The sequence below is a fragment of the Manis pentadactyla genome, chromosome 5 (assembly GCF_030020395.1).
Source record: "Manis pentadactyla isolate mManPen7 chromosome 5, mManPen7.hap1, whole genome shotgun sequence".
In the NCBI taxonomy this organism is placed as follows: domain Eukaryota; kingdom Metazoa; phylum Chordata; class Mammalia; order Pholidota; family Manidae; genus Manis; species Manis pentadactyla.
In genome coordinates this window covers 142,265,090-142,281,759 of record NC_080023.1, presented here as the reverse complement: position 1 = coordinate 142,281,759, position 16,670 = coordinate 142,265,090, and the positions used below count along the sequence as shown (strand labels likewise).

Below are 16,670 nucleotides of genomic sequence, written 5' to 3'. Positions count from 1 at the left end.
TTATCGTTGGGGGCAGGGTGGTGCAGTCATTGTAAACATGGGTTTTTGAGTCAGGTTTAGAGCTTGAATCCTAGAGGCCTCTTCCAGTTACTAACTGTGAGACCTTCAGCAAATTCTTTAACCCTGATACCGCTCTTCACCTAAAAGATGGAGTAAATACCACCCAGTTGAACACCTGATTTGGAGGCCAGGATCATGTCAGTTGCCCAATAATGCTGAGTAACAAATGACTCCACCCTCAGTGCCCCATAATGAGCCTGGGCCTGGGCAGCTGCTTCAAACCAGGGATGCAGGTGATTCTGGCCCACGTGCTGCTAGCTTTTCCAGAATCACTGAACTGTCCACAGCATGGATAGTGATGAGGAAGAGCACAAAGAGACTCCGGCTGTAAACTGCAAGCCTGTGCTCACATCACCCCACTGGCCAGCACAAGTCACACGGGCAAGACCAAATTCAAGAGGTGGGGAAGTACTCAGACCTCAGAGGTTGCGGTGAGAAGAGTGAAGAACTGAGTTCAATAACTCCGTCCTCCACCAACGGCATATGTGAAGCACCTATGAACACAGGCTGTGCCTGATCAGGACCTCACGGATCATCCACATCTCTGAATATGGTGTTGAGTTTCATTTCCAGCCTTCTCAAGGCCAATCAATCTTTCTTGTGCTACTGGAAGCAAATTGGAGAATTTCCCCTGCTCAAAAATACAACCACTTCACTCACCAGTCTGGTACTGTAATATATAAAGGCTCTTTCCTTGGAGTTAATGTCTTCCTCCTATGCTTCTGTTATCAAAAGCAAATACTTTGGAGGTGGAGGGTCACACAAAGTAAGCATTAACCTTTTAGGGAAAAGGATGCAGAAGGAGGAGAGAAAGGGTGTGGGGCAACCAAATGCAGCTGGGGCTCTGTCACCCTAGGCAAGGGGTACAAATAAGTACTGTAGTATAAGCTGAGAAATTATAAGACGTATAGTGAAATAATGAATAAATGAATCAAAATCATACAATCAATATTTTTATTAGCCACCAAATATAGGTGTAACAACATATTTTGCAACTATTAGGACATATTTTATCTTGACTTTTCGTTTATGTGAGTTTGCTCTTTTTTAAGGTTGAAAAAGCTGAGCAGACTTGATACGGCCAACGTGATACAGCCTCCCAGTGAAATATCTGGGAGACTCTGACTAGTTAATATTTAAATGTATAATATAATTTGATTGATACAATTAATTCAATAATTAGTAGATACTGATATTTTTTTCTAAAAATATTGCTTAACAGATCCGTAATTTTATCACATTATTAAACTAAATACAAATAGCAGTGAATGTATTTTTCTCTATGCACTAAAGCTCCTTAGACAATTCGGATCTGGCCATACAAGCTTGCAAAAGAAATATGGGCACTCTCTTTTACAGATGAGGCAACTTCTGTTCAAAGAAGTAGGCAGGCGACTTATCTAAAGCCACAGAGTTTATGAACTGGCAGATTTTGGACCTAGAATGCAATGTGCTGACTCCTCAGGCTTCCTCTTGCCATTTCTAAGTGTCCAACTGGGTAAACATCAGGGCACTGAATTTCATGCTAAAAGAAAGATGCTTTTATGCTCAACATTATATTTTAGTAGAAACACATCTAAGAGGGGGAGGTAGTAAAACCACAAGGACTCCAGAGGCTAAGAAAATCATGGGGGGTCCATGATTTTTAAGAGGATACCCAGTGGAGAACAGTTACATGAAAAAAGAAAGGGCCAGATTCAGCCCAACTGAAGGTCAGGGTGAGGCTCTCCTGTTACAAGTCATGAAGTAGGCACAGGAGCCAGAAAAGTCGGGATGAAACAGCCTTCAGCTTGGAATTGCTGGGAGTTTCATTCAGCTAAGAGCCTGAAAACCCTCTGATGCATGTTTGACACTTCTTGGTGACAGCCCTCATACGGTAGAGGGACGCTAAAACAAATCATCCTTCTAGACTCAATTTTGGCCAGTAAGGAAGAGTGCACGAGTTCTGTGGAAATGAGAAGAAACCTTGGGAAAAACTGTTACTCTGGGGCAAAGGGAAATAATGCTGGAAAACATCAGATAGTCGTCCTGTATTTTAGGAATGCTGATTACAAAAAATATTCAAAGAAAGGGCGAGTCCATGGAAACAGCACTAAGAAGGATGACATGGCTCTAAAAATTTAATTCCTGATGTAAAACTGTGAACCATGAAGAGAGAGAAAGGGTTAAGAATTACAGAGCACATAAGGTGGAAGCATTCATTGTTTGATGAGCTTCCAACATACACTGTGACAGAAGAGAAAACAAAATAGTGACACTAGTCTTCAAGAATGGGGTGGCCAGACCTGAGGCATTTACCTCTCTCAATGTTACCTGTTTTTGTGAGTAGGGTAGTTCTTAATGCAAAGATGTTAATGCAGTGGCAGGAGATAAACAAGAAGAAGAGAACCTCAGCTTTGGGAGATTATGAAACATAGAAGATGACACAGATAGAGGAAACCCAGTCAGAGCCAGTTTTCTGTGAGCCTTCAAACTTGAAAGGGTAGAAAGGAGATTGCTACAAAGGGTTTGAAAGATCAATTAGAAAGGGGAATGGTGAATAAGGATGTAGGTGTTTTAAATGACTTCAAAACTCTTGGTTTTGACAAATTATATTCTATGACCCTAAAAAAGGGATGGAATATTCCTAATTCAGTTATCTTTGAGACAGCTGTAGAGACTAGAAATTTAGCAGCCAATTGGAGATGACAGAAGTCTCTATTTTCAGGGAAAAAAACAAACAAACACACACAAAAAAACTATGGGTAGAGTTGTAGAAGCCACAGATAATCAGATTTTATGTCAGTCCAAAGGCAATAGTTCTCAAACTTTCTAGTCTCAAGAGCCTCTTATAATTATTGAGGACCCCAAAATACTTTGGCTTATGTTACATCTATCAAAATATACTGCATTTGGAATTAAAACTGAGAAACATTTAAAACATAAGAATACAAAACACACAATCCATTTCGAGTCAGACCAATGACATCAACTCATATCATGTAGCTTTTAGGAAACTCCACTGTATACTTGAGAGTGAAAAAAGGCAAATGATGTATTAGTATTTTTATGAAAATAGGTTTGATCTTGCAGACTCCCTAAAAGAGTTTGAGGGACCCCAAGAAGTTTCAGACCACACTTTGAGAACTGCTGCAAGATTACTTCTCACCATGTGCCCAACAATATTATTTATAAACAGCAAGTACTTGGCAATATCCCTTAGTAGAGAAATACATAAGCTGTAAAAAAGCTATTATTTTTAAATAAGCTCATTTTCTACATATCAATATGAATGTATCTCATAACCTATATTGCATTCACAAGATACAATATGAACATATTTCATGGTAAGTAAAAAAGCAAGTTAGAGAGTATTATAGTTTGTCACTTAATACAATTTAAATATGCCAAATAATACTATTAATATTATTTCTATAGTTCTACTTGAAAATGAAAAATAAATTTGAAGTAAATATTAAGATATGCTATTTGTTCACTTTAGGTAGAAGTAACAAAGGCTTTTTAATATTATCCTTTATATAAATATATATGTTTTTAGCATTTTCCAAATGATTTCTAGGCTATTACAAAGGTGATCATTAAGTTCTGACTTCTGTCCACCTAGGACAGTATTTCTTAAAGTGTGCCCCCATCCATTAGCAGCATCTGGAAGCTTGTTAGATGTACAAATCGTGGGGCCCACCCCAGACCTATTGAACTGGAATCTCTAGGGTGGGTCCCAAGAATCTGTGTTAATAGCAAGCACCTCAGGAGATCCTAATAAAAGCCTAAATTCAAGAACCACCAGGCAAGAACAAATGTGACCATTCAGCCTACCTTTTGCATAAATGCATGTAATTCAGCAGGAATTTTGATAATATTATTTAAGATGTTCTTGTGGACAAAATGACATTAGATATAAAATGGAGTTTCTCAAAGTTATTTGTCAAATGTTTTAAAGGGATCCTCTTCCCACCCCAGATTTTGGGTGTTCAGGTTATTGTGGTGTGCCCACATGCTTAGGTACATGAATTTTAACTTTTGCCACAGGTCCAAACTAATCAGTGTCTTCTAGTTACATTTCTGAAATTTTGGAAATTTTGGCCAGTGTAAACTTGTACTGATTATACCATATGTGAATAAATTCCTTTATAATCACCTAAATCAAGGTTCTCAAAGTGTGGTCCCTAGACTAGGGCATCAGCAGCATCTGGAAAGCTGTTAGAAATGCATTCTTGGGCCCCATCCCAGTCCTGCTCAATCAGAAGATGGGGAGGGCCCAGCAATCTGTTTTATCAAATCCTGATAAAACTCCAGGTGATTCTGATGGACTCCAGTTTGAGAAACAGAAGAGGTGTGTCCTTGTAAATGTGACAAACAATTTAAAGAGGGTTCTAAATAGGAACAACTGAAACTCAAATCAGAGAAGAGAGTGTGGGTTACAATGGTGAATTTTTCCCATCTTTCTTTGTTCCCTTTAAAGGAAAACTTGACCAAATTAGAATTGTTGGTTCTACTTGGACAACTTGGCTAAAAGGGCTTTAAATCTGGACAACTCTATTCACTCCTTTCTGTCAATTCACCCATAGCTTCTTATTTCAAGGATTATTCTGACTTCTGAGATCTATTTTGCCTGGCACACAGTACACATGGTCTCAAGTGACTTGGAAGATATCTCCAGAGAAGGCATTTCCAAAGAGTGGGATCATCCAAACTGCGTGGCACACTTTGGCCTGGAACCCTTTATTTCCTTATTCTGAGAGGCTGGTAGTCAGCAGCATTCTCTCGGACCACCAACACTGTCTCACATGCCAGTACCACTGCCTGCACTCATAGCACCTGGAAACAGAAAGGATCAACTGCATGGAGTTTAGGGGGAGTATGAAGTACGGGTTTTTTGGATGTTCTCCAGTTAAAAGCATTTGATCAACTCTACTCTTCCTGGGGAAAACTGAACCTAGCTGACTACTGCTTTGTCACTCCTCGCCTGTTTTTATTTTTTTTTCTCATTGGCAAAACTGTGCCTGAAGTCCCATTTGCAGAAATCCAGGGCTCGATTGATACTTGAGATGTATTTTCCAGTCATCTCCCAGTTAGCGTGTCAGTGTCTAGAACAAACGTTCCCATTTCTTACAGACTGGATGCTCACACATGGGCATCAAGGCTGGAAGCCCACATAGGAAGACAGTCATGGGGCTCAGGAGTTCAGCAGTTAGGAAACCTTGCTCCAGCTCTTGGTGGGGCTCATTAACTCTGTCAGAGAGGATGAGCCAACCCATCAAGGAGATGGACACAATGAGCTAGAAGGTCCTCTCAGGTTCCTACAGCCACTGAGCATGGTGAATTATCACTGAGATGGGAGCTTTTTCCCTCACTGCTGGCCAGGACCTGCTAGGATCTGGAAAATTGAAAAATTATGCTGAAATTAATCACACTCTGTCCTTATCTAAGAAAAAACATGCTCTCTAATAAAAGAGTACATACCTCGGACTTGTGCTAGGTTGTCACACTAAGACTCTGCCTCCTTCTAGAATGCTCCTCATCAAATGATAAATGTACTCAAGGGTAAGAAAATAAGCCCTTGTTTCACGTGGGCATTTTTTCATTCACAATGATGATCAATAGCTGAGGATTCTTCTGGATTTACTGCATATTCCATTTTCTGGGTTTTATAAAAACTTAGGATATGAGAAAAATAATGGAACTAAAAAGCAAATTCTTTCTAATCCCAGCTTCTTTTTAGACATGGCCCACCCTATTACTTGGTCATTAGTGAAGCATTAGCTGCTCTTAGGGAGAAACACATTTAATAGCAGGACACTGCCTAATATTAACCAGTCGGGTTGGTTAATCATTCAGTTTCTATTAAATATTGATCAATACCTGTTTTTAAATGTGAGGTTCTTTTTTATGTCCCTATAGATTTATCTTCTCATATAACCATCTTTTGAGTATTTTACATTTTAGGTAGCCTGAAAAGTTTCAAAATCTTATCACAAAATCAAATTCTCGAGATATAAGATGAGAAGATTCTGTATTGATCTTTGAGCAGAACACACCCACATGTTCAATATCAGAATAAAATGACCAAGACCATGTAGAGATGATGGAATAACAATTGTAACTTACTTAGCTCACGTGTTATAAGCATGCCCCATAATTTATCAGCTAGGCTTCTGCTTTGTATCCTTTAAAAATGTGCCCACTTTTATTTTTCAAATGTATCCAATATTTATGTTAACATAGAATAAAGTATTTGTGTAGCTGTCTACTAATACAATGACTAAGAGATATAGAATAGAATCTTATCTATTGGATATCATGATGATAAACTTCAGTGATGTTTAATTCCTTTAGGGAGCTTTCAGGGAATTGCTTGATGGTCTACAGAACTCTTATTCTGAGGTACAAAGGGAAACTGCAATGACTGGATTTCTTCGTAGTCTCCTGACATATCTCAAACTTACTGGGTCTGATTTCTGCTTTAATGCAGTAATTTTTATGAACATTCCTTGCCAAAAATCAACTAGCTGTTTGTTTAAGATAAATTATATCTTATTCTAGGACAGAAATGACTCACTTTCATTTGAAATACTCTAGACTATAAAGACAAATATGTATATATGTATACTTATTAATATATATTCAATGATATGTAAAACATGTACATATGTACATACATATGTATACACATGTATGTGTGCATACATACATGAAGTCATTTATTATGTTAAAATCTGTCAGTATTAAATTTCATATAAAAGAAAAGTTTAAACATTCTGAGGGCAAATGGGAAACAACAAAATGTTGTCTAATATGACATCTAATCAGAGGTTATTGCCAATATTTACCATAGGGGATAGATAATATTCTTCAGTAAAAGGACTAGCCAATACCATTTAAAGCAGAAATAAAAATTTCCTATTTTGTGATTGCATTTTATGTGTCTGATTTAATAAAAACCTCACATCTGAACGCTGAGGTTCCTTTCCATGTGTTGCAATTTACAATAAGTGGTGAACTTTATAATTACTGAAGAGTAATTGTGGATAATCTAGATATTTAACAACAAACCCATGATTGAGACATTTTAGAGCTTTCCTGTAAGGATAGTAACTGCATCAAATGAGAATGTACTTAAGCCAACTCAAAGACAGAACCCTCGCCATACCTTCATGGGGGCCAGCTGGATGGGCGTGATGCACGAAGGGTCTACCATGGGCTTCGGCCTGTTGGCAGTGTCTGCTAACAGGCTGTGCCACTGCTGGGGAAGGCCAGTAAATTTCTGTTCTTGTGGATCAAAGCCAGTATGAACCCTGTGTTCGAAGTTGGAAGGGCCAGATATTTCAATCTTTTTCTTTTTCTTTCCAAACATGATGCAAAAACCTGTGAAATACAAACAGAGAAGAAGCAGCTGTTCAGATCTCACCAGCAGAAGATGATAGAAAAATTATTAAATCAGTCCCAGTTTTCAATTATTCCTCTGTTTATCAGCTGCAAAAGATCAAAGTTTGGTTTTCAGGGTGTGTAGATTATTTCATTTAAAAAAATTCTGCTCTCTCCTTGTACTTGCCATGTGGATTACAGTTCCCAGCCCTGCTGATTTTGGATTTGGCCACGTGACCTGCTTTGATCAATGAAATATGTTTGGAAGAGCAAGCACGCCAGTGCAGAGTGATTTTTGAAGGCACAGTGTGTTTCCACTTCCCCTCTTGTGCACCTGCCACGTGCATGAAGATCTTTCTGGTGAATGATACTCCCTCAGCCTTGGTTCTGGAAGAAGAGATGGATGAAGCACACACAAATCTGAGCTCCAGTCTGGAGCCAAGCCCAGATGAGCCACAACTAGCCACAGGTGACTCATGAGGAAGAAATACATGCTTGTAATTAGCCCACTAAGATTTTGGACTTGTTTGTTATGTGGTATTATCAAAGCAAAAGCTGACTGGCACATGGGAAGGAGCATCTCAAAGTTTGACATGTACTTGAAATCTAAAACATGTGTATGAACAAATACGTGTACACATAAAGATGGGGTTAATAATTATATTCAACACTTAAAATTATTATTAGAGTTAAATAAGTAAACATTTGTAAAACACTTTGAAAAACACCTGGCACAAAGTAAGTGCTGTATTAAGTGTTCTTTTGGACAAATAAATATACAAGAAATTTGACTGGTATTGCCTGCGCAGAGGGGAGCTGGGCTGACAAGGCAGGGAGGAAGACCCACTTTGCACTGTATATTATATTTAGAACTTTGTACAATATATTTACCTCTGTGAAACAATGTATTTCACCTAGTTACAACATTTCCTGTGACCAGGGCACCTCTAGAAAATAGTCATTGTGTGCTTTATGGTATTGAAAATGTGTTAAGACAACTTGCTTCCTAGATGACTGTATTTTTTGCTGGAACCTCGTATGTGGAAGGGACAAGGGCAGTCCCTCTGGCCTCTTCTTATAACTGCACTAATCCCATTCATGAGGTCCCACCCTTATGTGCTCATCATTTCCCAAAGGCCCTACTTCCTAATGCCTGACCTTAGGGGTTAGAGCTCAACATATGAACTTTAGAGGGACACATTCAGGCCACAATACTGGATATATATTCTCTTGACAGTAATCAGATTCTTCACAGCATTAACTCCCCCAGCCTCTACTGAAATCCATTGTCCCATTCATCCTGGTTGTTATTTCAGACCAATTTGGAAAACAGATATAAGGTGGTAATGAAAAATGAGTGAAAGATGGATAAGAAAGGCTCAAAAATACCTCGATATGCTCTCTCTCGGAAAACATATTTATACTTTTTTAAAAACATTCTTCAAGTACCTTACTACAAGTAGGTTAATAAATATTGGTTAACTGATTTTACACATTTGAGAACATGGAAGCCAGAGTTAAAGGAGTAACAGAATCCAGTTGTAGTGTACTGTCACAGGAATGGCCTCTGAGGTTTCATCCGTGTCCATGCCCTTAGGTGGGCGACTCCCACACAGTCTCTGGACCTGGGTGTGTAACTGGTTGCAGCTAATGAGACAACAGAATCCATCGCACAGCAAGAAATGTGCCTGCACATTTGGGTATACCATCCTGTTGCTCTTGGAACCAGCAGCCAGCATGAGAACAAGGCCAGGCTATCCCAACAGAGGATGACAGGCGACGCACCCAGTCACTCATGAGCCCAGCCAATAATCAGCTCTGGAAGCAGAGCCACCTAGCTGACCAGCAGCTATCCACTAGGTGAGTCTAGTCAAAACCAGCAGAAGAACCACCCAGCTGAACTAGACCCAAAGTGCTGACTTATAGAATCAGGACACAGATAAATGGCTGTTGCTTTAAACCATTCTATTTTGTAGTAGAAAAAGATCAACTAATAGCAAAGACCTGTTTATCATCCCATACCTTGCATCTTTAGATGCCCGTAATTTTTTCTCTTTCTGTTTTAGCTGCTTCAAAATCTCAAGTAACAGCATCCAGCCTGGGTAACTGTATTAGCTGGTACACAATTGTTTTAACTCAAAGGAGTCTTGATTGTAATGCTACTGACTGGTCGGATAAGGGCCTGGAACATTTTCAGTGGCCAGGAAATCATGTCACACAAGTAAGTAGCTCTATGAACCATCTCTCAGTGTTATTTAGTGAAAATAAAAATACATTAGAAAATTTAATTGAATTATGTGCTGGCTGAATCTACTTGGCATTTTGATAAATTTTATGACCATATTTTAAAAAACAAGGTAGCAATTATCTTAGAAAAATCATTTGAGAACAGTTCTTTTTGCATGTATTCATACCTGAACAAACACTGAAAATGCTATGTCAAATATATTTAGAACCATAACAGAAATGTCTCACTATTTCCTTCCTGATTGTTAATTTCCCAGTGGTCACTATGCCATTCAACTGAGAATATAAATAAGAAAATATTAATGAACAATTACTATTCTCTTTTTAAAATAAGACAGTCATGGAGAGGCAAACCCATAGCTAAATTAATTTACCTATGCTGTATCCTGTGATACTATTCAACTGTAATTTAAATGGTAATAAATATTGTTCTACATATCTACTAAGTTTGAATTAAGGAGTTACCAAGGAAGCAACATAAAAGGAAAATTTTTAAATTCCAAATCTTAAAGCAATGTTCCCAGGAAGCTCAAAGTTGACTAAATGCAGGGAGAGAATCTTCATGCTGTATAGTGATACTCCATTAGTGATGGTCATTGGTCTAATAGCAATGAGGAATCTCACACTCCACTGAAAGACAGAGTCCTGAGGGTTTTTGCACCACAAAGCAGAGTGACACATGGTAGAGAACCCTCCTAAAATCCCAACATTTGTTTGATAAATTGCTTTTTCTCTCTGTTGTCTCTATGCTTAGTCTGTACCAGGCACAGAGGGAAATGTTCATCCATCTGATCTCACTTAAATCTTGTAATAACCCTATGTTGGGGGTCCCCAAGACCATCCCCAGGTTTGATTTGCTAAGAGAATCCCCAGGACTCAGCATATAGTCTTATTCATGGCTGTGATTTATTACAGTGAAAAGACACAAAACAAAATCAGCAAAGGGAAAAGGCACATGGGCAAAGTCTAGAGGAAAGTAGGTGTAAGCTCCCAGGGTCCTCTTCCACTGGGCTCACAAAGGACATGGTTAATGCCTCCAGCACTGAAGAGTAACAACACACATGAGATGCTGTCTCCCAAGGAAGCTCATTAAAGACTCAGTGCCTCAGACCTGTATTCAATATTGGTCACGCTGATACTCTCTGCCAAGCCTGTGACAAAATTCCAGACTCTGGAAGGAAAGGAGAAGTTCAAGAGAAACCATAAGGTTTGCATAAACAGTTCAGTCACTGGGAGCTACTCTTATCAAATAATGGGGGGTACCTGTGGGTATAATTGCAATATTTCCAGAATCTCTTGACTGGCCTTAGTTCATCTCTATACCAGTAGGTGTTTCCAAGGGGTGGAGAGAAGTAGTTCATCTCCATATCAATAGGTAATTACAAGAGGGGTGGTGAGCAAGCATGCACCTGGTTTGGAGAGGCTTAGTGGGGTCCTTTTGCAGCTGGATTGCAAGAGACATGGGTGAGCTGAAGTAGACAACTGCTTGGAAGTCATAAATGGGTTTCTCCCACTTTATTTCTCCCTTTGACTGATTTTGGCTTCAAAGGTTATTTGCCCCAAGGTGGAAACATACTTTCCCCCTGGAGTTACAGTATCCTCCTACAATCCTATAATAAGGTAACTATGAGATTCTGGAGGATTCTAAAATGGGACTCAAGCCCAGGTAGTCCACATCCTCTGAAGTGCTCTACACTTGCTACCTGGACACCAGCCCCACCTCCACTACATGACATACCTGTAGCTCTGCGGCCTGAGAGACAGTTCTCCTGTCTACATGGACATGATTCTGGATTTGCAGAGTTTGTGGAACAGTTAGGATAGCTAAACAAGAAGGACCTGGAAGAAACCCTTTGACAACAGCGTCAGCAACAGAAATACTAGCTAACATGAAGTGAGTTTTTCCTGGAATCAGACATTATCTAGGCTCAGTATGACAGGCATTCTCTATATTCTGATAACTCTGTGAGATAATACCTTTATTTTTCAAGGGCAGGGAATGAAACTTAGGAAGGTTAATTTATTTGGTTTCTCAAGGTGACAGGGTTAACAAGTGGGCAGATATGGACTGAAATCCAAGTCTACCTAACCTCAGACTCAGTTTTGAAGGGCTGAGCTTGACTGCCTCATTGAGAAATCTTCTTCCATTATCAGTATGCAATTACTTTCATTTAAAGTGAATTTTAGGCAAACCCAATAATCATGTACCTAGAACCAGCCTGGCATGCATAGGGGGGCTGGGCGGGCCTCCCAAATCCTGCATGACATCACCAAGCAGCAGGGAATTTGGAGATGAACAACAAAAATACATGTCACCCTGCAAGATGTAAGCTCTTTAAAAAATAAAGGATTATTATAAAGAAGCCATTACAGAAAAGGAGAGAGATAACAGGAAACTGGGGGTGGGGGGGAAACTGGAATAGAAATAAAACATAATCATAATGCAAATCTTGGCTCAACAGGAAACAGTGACAAAAGTCACAAAATATAAGGACTATTGAAACCAAAAGTAGCCCCCAAAAATTATATTGGGAAAATAGGAGAGGTGTGCTAAAATCTGTCTATCAAAAAAGCTAAATTTAAAGCTAAATTCTACCTATCAAAGCAGAAAATAAAAGGATGGAGATGCCTAAATTGATATACCTGCATACATACATTTTTTGTGGGAGGACATACATAAAAAATTAGAAAAGAAAAAGTCCAGAACTTAAGAAATGCCATGGTAGCCTCTGGGAAACAGAAGGCCTGCAATATTTCCTGCATGGGGATCTGCAGGATCTGCAGGAGATATGACCTGCATGGGGGTGGAGAGTTAATGGGGTAGATCAGGGAACCACTGGATTTCTTTTACTTTTTTGTAAGCCATGGGTAGTATATTTCTTTCCTAAAATATTTTTAAACCAATTGAAAACAAACACTTGTTAGAATTAACATGCATCAGAATATATTCAAACAGAATTTAAAAATCCATCCTTTGGGTTGATGTTCAGAAAAAGATTGATTTATAAGGGTAGTCAAGTAACAAGAGAGCTACCAATCATCATTTTGAAATTGTGCCTAGAGAGGAGCCCTCACAAATGATTGGTGTAGCTGTTAGCCCTTGAGAAATATAGCAGATGACAATTCAGGTGTCCAAATGGCATCAGCCCATTTAGATTCTCTCATCGTGCCTGGGAAGTGGCAGTTCACAACAAATGAGTATGCATGAAGGTGTGTGAATCACTAATAGATTCCCAATCATAGGCCCTTTATCCTTCTTTCAATTGTTCTGTATCACTTGCTAACATTTTGAGTATTGGCAAAACCTACCTAACTCTGTGGTAGCCATGACCACTGAAGTGTTGTACAGCTTAGGAAAGAAATATCCCCTTTAACTGTTGAATTGCACATTTACAATTGGATGAACAGACTGACACGTGTTAAGAAACCACGTATGACAGTTAAGACATAAACGAATACCCCCTATTTCTAGTCTCTCTAGAACCTGTTTCTTAGCTCAAAGGTCCTCAGTTTATAGTATAAGCATTGTATTGTCTAGGGTTCTCCTGACAAACAGAACCAACAGGATTTACATCTATCTATCTATCTATATATAGGAGGAGATTTGTTATAGAAGTTGACTAATGCAGTTACACTGGTCAAGATGTCCCATGATCTGTCGGCAAGCAGAACCAAGAAAGTTTACTTAATTCAGGTCTGAGTCTGAAAACAAGAGAATCAGTAACATCAATGTCCAAGGGCAGAAGATGTCTCAGCTCAAGCAAGTAGGGAATGAATTCACCTTCCTTTGTCTTTTATGCTATTTGAGCCCTCAAGGAATTGGATTATGCCCACCCACATTTGGGAAGGCCATCTGCTTTATTCAGCTCACCACTTCAAATGCTAATCTCATCCAGAAACAGCCTTGCAGACACATCCAGAAATAATGTTTTGCCAGCTAACTGGACATCCCTTACCCCAGACAAGTTGACACTTAGTATTAATGACAATGAACACATAGGGGAGAATGTATAAGGACATTCTTGTTTATGCAGAAAATGAAGTGACCTTGCAGGTATACTTCAAAATTCTACCAGACTGCAAGCATGCTTACTGTTCCAGAAAATTGCCACTAACACTTTTTATTCTCCTGAATATTTTTGGCTCAAAAAGTCAGTTTCAAGACTGAATTCTATTGTCAACTTCCTTGTTCAAAGTCTAACTTGTTTAAATACATATAGATAGATACATATGTAATTTAATTTTTAACCACTTCTGCCATTGTTTATTACTGTGTAGAGCTGGACTATTCAGTAAATGGTGGTATAATGATGGGAAATATCTGCAATTTTAAAAATGTTGGCTTGCTCATAAGGAGTTTTGAATGGAGTTGGAACCACAGAATATAAACTCACAAGATACTAGTTTTCTAGTGTATTCAAAATTAAGAAGGTATTTGAGACCCATGCTACAATGTGGATGAAACTTGAAGATATTATGCTAAGTAAAATAAGCCAGACACAAAAGGATAAAAGTATGATTCCACTTATATGAGATACCTAAAGTTGTCAGTCATAAGAACAGAAAGTAGAATGGGGTTGATGGGGGCTGGGAGGACAGAAAAATGGGGTCTTACTCTTGAATGGATCAGATTTGGGAAGATGAAAAGTTTTGAAGATGGGTGGTGGTGATGGTTGCACAACATGAACGTACTTAATGGCACTAAACTATACACTTAAAAATGGTTAAAATGGTGAATTTACATTAAGTATATTTTATAATAATAAAATAATAACAATAGGTAGCAGTGTGGATATGTTGAAGGAGATCTGACCTGCATGGGGGGGGGGGGAAGCAGTTAAGAGAGGGGGGCCATGTTGCAGATGGGGTGTGGGAGGGACCTGGAAGATGAGCAGGGCTGGAGCCTAGCTGTTAGACCAGCTTTAGTTCTCGTCCCCGCTCACCACCAAAATGATAATTGGTTTACCCCTTGGCCCTGGCAGTGACTTAGGGATATGCTTGCTGAAGTCACGATTCAGTGTAATTTCTGGACTATTAACATTTTCAGCCAGACAGCTGGATACTTAGAGAAAGACCACAGAATTTAAAAACAGTGCCTTTAATGTACATCTCAGGAGTGAGTCTTTTCTCCTTGACTTCTTCATGAAGCGATTTTTCTTTTCTTAGCCTCAGCTCTATTCTGAAGAACTTGGTCATTGTAATAATGGATATTTAAGTACTTCAGAAATATCTGCCTATGTTCAGATAATTTAGGCTTAATGACTGGCCTGTCACTGGTAGAAGAAAGATGGCTGTTTGAGAACTCGTACTGCTGAGGGCATGGCACCAGCCATGTCATCCCCTGGTTGAGATGTCATTGCTCAGATACGCATTTGTTAGAACCCCAGAATCAGAAACAGAAGATTCACCAGGTGTTTAGTTACGTTGCTTTCAGGTGAAATATAACACAGGTCACTCAGGTGGGGGAGTCAGGGGATAATATAAAAAAACTTGGAAAGCATTCATACTATAAACAATAATTACATATATAAACCAAAAATAAAGTTGTTTTCTAAGGAAAAAGTATTGTATCCAAAAATATGTAAATGACACAGTTTCTATTCCTGGGTACTTTTATTTCATGTCTCCTGGACATCATCTGTGGCACAGCCATTGTGTTCCACAAGGTGCTTCCCACTCCAGGAAAACTGCTTCAAAGCATGTTGGGTCAGTAAAAAGATGATTTATGGACCTGGTCCCCATTTGTATTATAGACACTCACCTTCCAGTGGCATCTGCTTTTCTGACATGAACCCTAATCCAGCTACACCTGCATTCTCAAAAAAAGGGAACCCCCTTTTTTCTCCTGTGGATCTCACTCTGACTTCCAGTTTCTATCCTTTGGATGTGAACTGAGCCTTCATACCTCACTCCTCATTTCTTATTCATCCTTCTCAACTGTGTGAATCACTTAGGCACTTGCTACTGATCCAGTTGTTTGGATCTCAATGATCTTCTGGCTTCTTCTCCTCTAAGCTTTCTGATTCTGTCCTGATTCTTCTGGAATCTGTGGCAGCAGTTGTATTTCTCATATCTGTTCTCCCACCTGTACACTGTTTGGAGCCCTTAACCATGCAAGACCACTCTGGTCTGACCCAATTTTCCATCCTGGCTTCAATTCATCCATTTTACTATTTTACTACCCAATACCCCAGGACTCACACAAGGCATGCTTTGAGGAAAACATACTTAAATTTTCATCATTTTCATACTGACCAGAGTGATACATAATGTTAAAATGGTAGAAGAAAATCATGGTTTGTAGAGGAGCATCAAGAGAGTAGGCACTCAAAGAAATTAAAAAATTGCAGAAAAATGTGTTAAATGTTATGGTCAAAAGCCACGATTTCACCACGGTGATTGTATACCATAAGTTCCCTTCCTCCTTAATGCCAATGACCCCAAATACAGAGCCATAACCCAGACCCCTCTCCTAAGCTCCAGATTTAGGCATCCAAATCTCTTGGGTTCCTCGCACTCCCGACACTCAGGATCTCCAAAACGTAAGTCATGATCTTCCTACTTCTCAACTTGTTCCCTTCTTTAGATCCCTCCATCCTCATACACAGCACTAGTATAAAATCAATGTATGCAACTGCCTACAGTAGTATACAAAACAATTGTATACAACCCTAGTATAGTTGCATCCAATTGCTGAAGCTGTTCTGGGAATCCCCTTTGATGTCCCCTCCTCTATCATCCTGCACACCCACTTCCCACCAATTCCTTTCCACTCTGCTCCCCAAATGTCCACTGCATCTGTGTATCTCTCTGAATTCCCACTTTATTAGTTTTCTATTGCTACTGTAAGAAACTAACACAAATTTAGAAGCTTAGACAATACATATTTATTATCTCACAATTCTGGAGATCAAAGTCTGCTGTGGGTCTCAATAGCTGAAAATCAAGGGATGAGCAGAGCTGTGTCCCTTTCTGCAGGCTCTACGAGAGAAGCCACT

At 39.2% G+C, this 16,670-nt stretch overlaps 1 protein-coding gene across 2 annotated transcripts in view; it reads right to left on the bottom strand.

Moving 5' to 3' along the window:
- PAK5 (p21 (RAC1) activated kinase 5) overlaps nt 1-16,670 on the bottom strand; it is a 264,540-nt gene that overhangs the window by 82,137 nt on the left and 165,733 nt on the right. For both annotated transcript variants that reach the window (XM_036880104.2, XM_036880105.2), the window contains exon 3: nt 7,211-7,425. In XM_036880104.2, the coding sequence (XP_036735999.2) occupies nt 7,211-7,414 (204 nt within the window). In that variant the 5' untranslated portion in view covers nt 7,415-7,425. The remainder of the gene's footprint in view (nt 1-7,210; nt 7,426-16,670) is intronic.